At 40.1% G+C, this 10,341-nt stretch overlaps 1 protein-coding gene across 1 annotated transcript; it reads left to right on the top strand.

Moving 5' to 3' along the window:
• Positions 1-5,787: 5,787 nt before the first annotated feature.
• LOC108347306 (uncharacterized) lies at positions 5,788-6,951 on the top strand. The gene is made up of 3 exons (XM_017586473.2): positions 5,788-6,147; positions 6,261-6,376; positions 6,840-6,951. Exons 1-2 carry the CDS (start codon positions 5,842-5,844, stop codon positions 6,294-6,296), a joined length of 342 nt encoding a protein of 113 aa, XP_017441962.1. The 5' UTR covers positions 5,788-5,841; the 3' UTR covers positions 6,297-6,376; positions 6,840-6,951.
• The last annotated feature ends 3,390 nt before the right edge of the window (positions 6,952-10,341 follow it).

Raw genomic sequence — 10,341 nt, 5'->3', positions numbered from 1 at the left:
TGCTATGATGAGGATGATAAATGACAACATCTACTGATGGATGCTATTATGGAAGAGGACGGTGACTAGATATCTACTAATGGATGTTAGGTGATTAAGCATATACTGATAGATGCTGATGAAGATGAGAAAGATTGGTGTCTACTGAGGGATATCAATAAAGATAAGAAACATTATCATCTACTGATGGATTCTATGTGATTAGACATCTAGTGATGGATGTTACTGACAACATCTACTGATGAATGCTATGATGATGAAGATGGTGTCAAGCTAGTGATGTTAAAGAATCGCTTACTTGGAGGCAACCCAGCTTTCTAAACCTTTCTTTTTAATCAATTGTTTTGTTATTGTACTTTGCTTAAATGAACCACACTGCTTTGTGATATTCTAGTGTATTGATTGATGTTGAGATGATGCATGATGTGCTAATATACAGGTGATGGCTCATAGTGTATGAAATAGGTGTTTGAGGTAAAATTTGATTAAGATACTGAGCAAGATGTTTTTCTGAATTCTAGGACTTGAGAGTTTACCTGTGTGAGTTTTGGGCTTCAGAGTTTTTTTGTGAATAAGTTCTATTACTTTGGTAGGATGAATGATTTTGCCCAAATTTTCTGTGATTGAACTACTTTGCTTGCAGGTTTCATATGATCAAGGTCATCTTTTGTTATCCCTTATTCTTTTAGCCTTCACATGATTTTTGTCCACTGAAAAGGAAATAATTTGTCTTAACCTTTGAACCTTGAGCCTTATGCAATTTTTGAAAACCCTTTGTGGAAATCTTAACCTTGAGCTAAGTTGAGAATATTTGTGAGGTATTGATAAAGGTTCAAGTTTGGGGTTGCTGTAAAGATTAAGAAAGGCAAAAACATTGAGCTAAGCAGTGAATACATGAAAAGCAAAAGCAAAAGAAAAAGAAAGATGAAAAGAAAAGAAAAGAAAAGCTCAATGCAAGGGAAAGCTAGGAACAAGAAAGAGAGTTTGTGCTTGAATGATGAAATCATAAATGTCTCTCTTAACTCAAGGATTTTGCTGACCAGAAAAACCAATTTCCTTCTTAGCCCAGCCAAGTTACAAGCCATTAAAAGCCCTAGTGATGATAACTTGCTTGTGAGTATGTGTGATTGTGGTTAAATGAAAGGCAAAGTTAATTTGTGTGACATTGTGATAGCAGAGTGAAAAAGACACCAACACCTCACTATACACCTTTTAGTTGAGTGATACACTTTTGAGTGCTTGAGTGAAACACTTTCCTTGGTGAGGAGTAGTTCTTTGAATTTTGGATTACGTCTTTGCTTGGTTGATTAATCATTCTTAAGGATAGCATCTGTTGAACTATATGAGCATCACATTGGTTTTGATTGAATTAAGGCATCTGCACATGTTGACTGACACCTTTATGCTGAGTTGATAAAAGTTACTCTTGTCCTGGAAGAAAAAGTTTTTGAAAAATGTTGAGTCATTGTAGTGATTGTTTTGAAAAGATGAGTTACATTCTGTTTTGCTTGAGGACAAGCAAAGTTCTAAGTTTGGGATTGTGATAACGGTTGAAAATACTGTTATTTGTAATGTAATTTTGACACTAAATACACCCTTTTCTGCTTAGAAACTTGCTTGGAATCATGTTTTTCTATTAAGTTGTGTGAATAAGAGAGTTGTTTTAGTAGGTTAATGAAGTGATTTTGAAGAGGAATCAAAGTATGAAGGAGACGAAACTCAAGGAGCAAGCAGAACTGCATAAAAAGAGAAAAAAAACGTAGTGCTGACAATTTTCGCGAGGCTTGGGCGCCCCTCAGGGTGGCTTGACCGCAAGAAGTGTCGCTCATCGCCCGGGCACCCTTTTTAGGGCGCTTGAGCGCCAGAAGCACTGCTTGGGCGTCCCTTTTGGGCGCTTAAGTGCCAGGAACCATCGCTTGCTGCCCGTGCGCCCTAAGTGGGGCGCTTGAGCGCTAGCGACATGGGTCGGACCTTGTTTTTGTTTTTTTTTTCGCTCTATTTAAAGGACCCAGATGTCCTAGGTTATGTATCTCTGGCTAGAGTAGCACAACAACACAACTCTTCCACTCTCTGAAAGGCAGAAGCTTGCATCCTCTACTTTTAGGGTTTTACTATCACATGCTTTTCCATTATTCATCTAGTTTCACCATGTCTATGGTGAACTAAACTCTATTTATTGTTGAGGGATGATGTAACCTTGTGAACTCTCATGTATTTGAATTGATTTTTAATAACACATGCTTTTTCATTAATTGTTAGAGTAATTGATAACGATTTAAAATACCGTTATCTGTGATGTAATTTTGATACTAAATACACCCTTTTTGGTTTACAAACTTGCTTGGACTCATGTTTTTTCATTAATTTGTGTGAATAAGAGAGTTGAGGTTGAATTTGATGATTTTATGACTAACTCCCTTTGTTTTGATAGAAAATGAGTTAATACAGGAAGTAGAGATGAAGTGCTAAGGATATAGAGCTCAGAAAGGCCTAGAAAAGCACTAGATGAGGGAACCGCACGAAGCTTGGGTGACCTGAAGGAGGCTTGGGTGTGGAAAAATCGACGCCCTCTGTCCGGGTGGGCTAGGAAGCCAGGGCGTCGGACCCCCGAAGCTCGGGCGAAATTGAAGGCTCAAGCCCTACGGATATCGACGTCCAATGCCCGAGCGGCGAAATGGGCTGCCGGAGCAGCGTGTCTACTGATCCGGCCCAATTTCTACTCTTTTCCAACTTTATTTAAAAGACCTAGGCGCTCTAGGTTTTGTATCTCTGGCTGAATCAACACAACAGCGCACTCTTTTACTCTCTGAAGGCGGATCTGGAGGCGGAAGCTTCCTCTTCTACTCTTAGGGTTTTACTATTGCATGTTTTTCCATTGTACATCTAGTTTCTCCATGTCTATGGGGAACTAAACTCTATTTGTTGTTGGGGAATGATGTAACCTTGTGAACACTCATGTATTTGAATTGATTCTTAATCATATATGCTTTATTCATTAATTGTTAGGGAATTCATTTGTTTTAATGCTTGCTCTATTTAACTCATTTAGTTGCATGATTTATGAATTGCATGAGTGTCGGGAGGTTCCTTAAAATTCAAGTTCTTGTTGAATTCTCCCAAGGGTAATATTTCTCAACGATGAGGGTATGAGTACTTGGTCGTCTTAAGCTCTTGATCTTCAGACTTAATTCACTAGGAACACTAGGAATTGCACGAACTAGGAATTAAGGCAGACTTATTGCGCCAAGGGATTGGGTTATAAGTACTTTAGTGAGTGACGTTAACATTAATGCATAAAGAAGAATTCTTATATACATGAGAGGAAACTTGGTGTAATCTAACCCCAACAACATATTCATCTCCTATTAAACAACATTCGTTCATCTTTGTGTTACTCTACTATTGATCAATTTGCATTCATATTTAATTTTCTGTCTTTTCATTTTAAACCAATGATCTCGTTTATTTTAAGTCTTAATTAATTAGTTAATTTATCACACAACTGTTTAGTGTCGAGAGTCCTCTAGGATACGATACTTGGTCTTACTATTTTATATTACTTATGCGATTTGGTACACTTGCCAATCCATCAACAGTAATTGATATGTGCTTATTACATGCTTTGTTTAACTCATTCATAGCATGATTGTATGAATTGCATGAGTGCCGGAAGGTTCCTTAGAATTCAGGTTCTTGTTGAATTCTCCTAAGAGTAATATTTCTCTAGGATGCGGGTATGAGTCTTTGTCGTCTTAAGCTCTTGATCTTCACATTTAATTACTAGGAATGCTACGAATTGCATGAACTGGTGATTAAGGACAGGCTTCTTCATCGAGGAATCTCACAGCTTGTTGATTTGATGGGAGAATGGTAGTTGGAAGCAAAAAGCCGTGTAGAAGCCCACGTAAAGATGCACATTGATTTTGCATTAGAATAGAATATTCATTTGGTTTCATGCGGAAGAATACCTTGGAGGTAATTGGTTGGATGTATGTAGGTGAGGTAGTGTGCATGGTTACGTGTAGGAAGCGTGAAGAGGCACGGCTGGAAAACAAAGAGAGCTCTTATATGATTTAAGATTGGATGGAAGGATGTCACCGAGAAGAGTTGCTGCTGCCACGTCTTGGGGAGCAGCTGCACGCATACGTGGAGTTGGAGAAGAAAGGAGAAGCATTGAGTTATTTTCTTGGAGAATGAAGGATTAGTGTTACGTTTTGGAAGCAACACATAGCATGCGTAGAAGTGGGAAAATGGGAGGCATCCAGTAGTGGTGTCACCTCGTGAGAGGACTTTAAGAAACATTTTAATTTCAATTCCTTTTGGTAGATGCATAATTTACATTATAGGTTGTATTGAATTTCTTCTTTTTGCTGGTAATTTGCATTTGGATATTTATATGTTACAATGTTCAATTTAATGTTTAGTCGATTACGCTTGAATTCCAATTTTAATTTTATCCGCAACCAAAAACAATCCACAACCCCCCCCCCCCATAAGTGTTTGATTCGAGACTTGAACCGCAATTTGGTCCTTGAGAGACGACCTAGAAGTAAAATCCTAGCTATACTGCATTATTTCTATGCAATCAAATTTGTATGCGGTACAACCCGTATCAGACCGCATCGTCAACATTTTACCCGCCAAACAGCCATCTTGAGCGGAGATTAACTCCAATCTTAAATTAGTTTTGAGTAAAACAAAATTACCAGTAATTAGACCAAACTTAGGTTTACAAACTGTAAATACAAATTTGTAATAAAAAGATAGGTGATTTTGTATTCATTACACATTAATTATTATAATGGTTGAACACTTTGACATTACACTACAAGAAATGTTAAAATTACCGGCGGGTATTTACCGAAGGCCTATAGGCCATCGGTAATCTTTTTTTATCGAAGGATCTTCCGAAGGATGTGGGCCGCCGGTAAAGGGCTCAAGAAATTGGATTAAACATTTTTGGGGTTTAGTTTCCCTCTTCGAATGAAACATTCCTTTGTGAGCGTTTTTCTCTGTGTCCCTATTGAGCACCTTTCTTCCTTCACAGAGGCTCCCTTGTGTCGTCTGCTTCATTTGTTCAGTTCTCGTCACCTATCAGAGAGCCTCTTACCGACCATTGTGGTTGGTCGTCTATTCCGCCATCGTTTGCGGCCACTGGTAAGTTGTCCTTCTTCTTCTCCTCTTTGCACTTCTCTTTTTCTTTGTCGTCTTCCCTTTGGATCCCGCCGACAACCTCATCACCACCGGCACGATTCCTCCATAGACCGCTTCCAATTTCTTCCTCTTCGATGTTATTCAGCAGATTGAGTTATCGCAGCCTATTTACGATTCATCATCCTCTCATTCAACAACCACTCCTCAACACCGTTTGCTGCAGGTAACTCATTTTTTCTCTCTTACCAAATTAAAGTTTTAAATTTTAATTTTCGCTTTTACTCCAAGGAAAAAGGTCCAGGCATTTGTCTTTTTTCTTTTGTTAATTCCCAGCATGTTTATTGTTCCTGGTTGATTGCTTAGTACTGTTCAAAACTTTACGGAGTGTTTTGGAACTGTTTTACTTTTTCTTCTTTTTTTGGTTCGTGTTTTGAGGTTGTTTTTTAGAATCGTGTAACCAAGGTAAAATGTAGATCTTTTTTTCTTTTATTTTGTTTATAAAAAAGAAGTTTACATGAACTGGGTGGTTCTTGGATCCAGCAAGATCATATCTTTATCGAAATTCGAATTCTTTTATTATCTACTACACCAATTTTGTTGTTGGAGGAAAATTTGTTGGAGAAAATTGGTGAAAATAGCAGGGTCGGATATTCTTTTTTTGAAGATGTGAAAAAGGAAACGGAAGAAATGGACAGGAAGTATTCAGACGAAAATTTGTTGGAGAAGAAGGGTGGTCGAGATGTTAGCCACGGTGAAAGGGATGAGGTAGGTGGTTCTTCTCTTCAAGAAGGCGTGACAGATGGGGGTAATGGCGAGCTTCATGAGAAGAGACCTGTGAGGAAAAGAAAAGTTGTTAAGGAAGGTGGCGGTGAGTTTGAAATACCTGCCGGTTTTTCGGGAAGTGGAAGTGACATTCGGAAACAACACAATATTAGAAGCCGTAAAGTCAAAATAGAAGCTGTGATGCCGAAAAAGAATAAGAGGGATAAGGAGGTGAAGTGATTTATTATTTAATAAAAAGTATTTATGTTTGGTTGGGTTTAGCTTTTCATACAAACATGTTTTAGCTCACATTTGAGATGGTATTTCTGTTTTTCAATCAACAGTGTATTGAAAATCAATCCAATATGTGCCATCAATGACAGAGAAATGATAAAGGCAGGGTTGTGAGGTGCACAAATTGCAAAAGCAAAAGATTTTGCATTCCCTGTATTCAAAATTGGTATAACTCCGTCTCACTATGAAATTTATTTATTCTCTCTATTTAAATTGTAATATAATGATATTGTATAGCATGCCTTGGTTGGTTCGGTAAGATCAATACGAGGTTTATTTCTCCGTTATCACTGCATTGCCAGCTACCAAGTCGGTGTTACTGACATATTCTTTGTTCTGTAAGATTTTAAGCACATTATTTGAAAGACTTGAAATGACAAGCCGATGTATAAATGGCATGTCCATTGTTTACCCATATGTTAATGCTTTCTATGGGGAATTTCCAGAAGTTACGTAATATATGTCTAATATGGTCCCCTTTCCTATGTTAGGGGGAAATGACTTTAGTGGAAAGAAACAATTCCCAGACCAATTTCTGGATCAGTTATTGCAAATATTTTGTAGTTTTGGTTTTGAATGATGATAACGTGACCAACTGTTAATCCTTGAAGTGTTTTCTGTGTGTTTAGGTATCCTCATTTGAAAGAGGATTGCATTGCAGAGGCATGTCCCGTGTGCCGTGGTAATTGCAACTGCAAAGCATGCTTGCGATCTAATGTACTTATTAAAGTTAGGTCTTCCCCCTTCAAGTGTCTTCATCTTTTCTGAGTTCAGCATTTAAAATTACCGAAGGCTTTAGCCCTTCGGTAATTACCGAAGACTTTTTTCCCTTGATAATTACCGAACGGAAAAAGCCCTCGATAAATGTTAGCGATAAGAGATTTATCGAGGGCTCTTTGACCGTCGATAAGCCTTCGATAATTACCTTTTACCGACAGTTTTGGACTGTTTTTGAGAGTTTCTAGCCTTCGATAATACCCTTCTTTTTTGTAGTGTTAGAATATTTTTTACATATAATTTCCAAACTGAATCGAATGAAAAAAGGAAGTAACTAATGAACAATAATATTTGTAAGGAGTTGAACAAACAGACTTTGGATAATTGTGCTTCCACCAATAAAGCGAAACAGGTTCTATAATCAATTCTAATATGTGTTGTGAAGAGTGGAGAATCAGTTAGTGAAGATTCTCACATGTGTGAGAGTGAGAGAATCAGTTCGTGTGTGTTTTCATTATTATATTTCTTAGCTTCGTTTGTTTAATTAATTTAAATTATGTTAGTGTTTTGCGAGAAATTAGGAGAACATTGTGTTGAAAGCTTGAGAGAGGTTGAGCGTGGTATAATGTAGTTTCCATTGTGGTAGTTGATGAAGCAGCCAGCAATTTCTAACTTTTTTAATTATTATTAAAATGAAAACAAGTACAACATCTCATCATATTTTTAACATCAATCATAATTAATATCTAAATATTTATTTTTTTATAAAATATAAAATGTATTCTTTATTTACTACTATTAATTTTTTAATATTATTAAATAAAAATATTTTTAACTCATCTGAAAATCATTTCATATTATTTTTTAACATTAAAAGAAATTTTATAATTTTTATTTTCTGTATCATAGGATATTTATTGGATAAAATATCTTAGATATTTTAAGCGGTTAAGATATTTATGAATAACTAACCAGATTTTTAGGTAAGGTTATTTTTATTGACCTATAAATACAATGACAGGGCAAAAGTCCAGGTATGTTCCCTCTACGTTCTACTTATGCCAGAGGAACTCTAGATAATATTCTACAGTGATGATATAATCACTTTCTTGAGAGCTGAGGCTCCATAACTCACATCTGACTTGAGCGTCGGAGTATCTTCGCAGGTACCTCCCCCTCCATTGACGAAAGTAGACGAGCGGTACGAGCTGAAGGAGCGCGAACGACAACAATTAAGGAGAAGCAAGTGTCCTAGACATTTGGAAGCAACAAAGACACACTGGACAACATTTACACCGAAACATTTTGGCGCCCACCGTGGGGTCGAGTGTCATCCCGCAGAAGCCGCAAGAGGAGCACTCGGTCTCGACATCGTTATTTCGGATCAACATAAAAAAACTACAGCAAAAAGTCAATCATCATCTCTACATGAAATTTCACCAGCAAGTTCATGATGCTTCTCAGCATTTCAAGTCACCCTGGTAGCTCCTCGGTGACCAAAACAGAGCTCATAAGGAGATACCCTGGATGCCCTTATCAGTCGCATCCCCATTGCTTATGGAGAAGACGGTTGTCACCCAGAGACAAACCCTTTCGGCACCTCCAAGTCCGCCGCATTGTCCGACCCATCCTCCGCGTCTTCCGCAGCACCCACGTCATCCACGCGCCGTTCGGTTCTGCCTCCACGTCGTCCAAATTTCTATTCCCCATATGTCAAACTCCGGTCATCATTACCTAATGACCAACATCATCGACAACTTAGTGTTCACGAGTGAATCTCTGAACAGATGATTACTTCTCTATCGTGGAGGTTTTCATCCGATCTCTCCTCTGTAGGGCCTCGGCCGGCGTTGCCGAAATCTGCCGCCATCCTCATCCAGGACACCCTCCAGCACCGTCCACAGGCCCTCATCGAGGGCGCCAGAGAAAGCTGGAGCTACGCTATCTTTAGGCAGTTCTCATGCTACTATTCTGGCTCCACACCCACGGCGCCGTCCGATCCAGTCTCACATCACCCGCCAAACCGTTTAGTACAGCCTCCGCGTCATCCGCCGCGCCCAGGTTTGCGTCTCCGCCACGAACCACAGTTCCCGCATTTACAATAGCAACCCTTACAGCGAGCAATTCCATCGCTGGCGTCGCACTCAACTTCCGTGATGGTGATTCACGAAATCATTTCTCAGGCCTCTTGTGCAAACTCGATGTCATCGCCATCCACTGTGAACGCGGTAACTAACACCTCCATCACCTTGCCCTGAACCCTATTTTTAAAGATTAGATACTGAATCGTCCGGTCCGTCCAACACATAGACCCAACGGTCCTCCAAGGTCGTCCATCCAGGTCGACCATCAAGAACGAGTGTCCAAACTAGGACTGACCTTTGACCAACTGTACGTAGAACGAGCGGTCATCCAAGGTCCCCTTCCTCCGATCGGCTAGTAATAATATGCAGGTCCTGTATTAACGAGTACGTAGAAAGCGATCGTCAATAAGCGGTCGTCAACCTCCAAGACAGGACGATCCTGTCAACGTTAAAGATAATGCCATTGAGGCATTCGTCAGGCACACGTCAATCGCCTTCTATAGCGATCGCCTTAACAGCGATCGTCCAACACCAAGATAATCGATCGACAGAGTCCAAGGAAAAACGATATCGTCATCTTCCAAAGGTCACCCAACCAGGTCGACCATCAAGAACATCAAATTTTCAGGCATTAGGTCGTTCGGCCTCAAAGGTATTCGCCATTTGGCTTCTACCGCTTGACCATCCATGGCCACGAGCACTCCAACATTCGGCCATTTGGCCTCCTTGACAATCAGCCATTCGGCCTACCTAACGTTTGGAAGCTTGGCCTTAACCGTTCGGCCTCACTAGCGTCCGGCCGCTAGGCCTCAATCGTTTGGCTTTCCGTGGCCTCGAGCGTCCAGCATTCGGCCTCACTAACACTCGGCCACTCGGCCTCTACCGCATTCGGCCTCACTGATGTTCGGCCACTCATCCTCTACCGCTCGGCCATGTATGGCCCCACATGTTCCAGCAATCGGCCATTCGGCCTCCCTGACGTTCAGCCATTCGGCCTCCCTGACGTTCGGCCGCTTAGCCTCAACCCTTCAGCCTCAATCGTTCGGCTATTCGCGGCCTCCCTCAAGCGTTCTTGCATTCGGCCACTCAGCCTCACGGACGTTCGGCCTTTCGGCCTCAACCGCTCGACCATCCATGACCACGAGCGCTCCAGCATTCGGCCCAACTAATGCTCGGCCATTCGGCCTCAGCTTAAATCTCGATCGAACGGTCTCACCTATATGTTTGATATTATGTATCTTACAGGTCACAAGGGACAATCAACCGAAGACCGAGCGATCTTACTCTATCAACTGATCGGCCTTATAACATAATATATTTTTTATATTAA

Source organism: Vigna angularis, chromosome 9, assembly GCF_016808095.1.
Source record: "Vigna angularis cultivar LongXiaoDou No.4 chromosome 9, ASM1680809v1, whole genome shotgun sequence".
Taxonomy (NCBI): Eukaryota; Viridiplantae; Streptophyta; class Magnoliopsida; order Fabales; family Fabaceae; genus Vigna; species Vigna angularis.
This window is presented reverse-complemented; position numbering and strand designations above follow the sequence as displayed.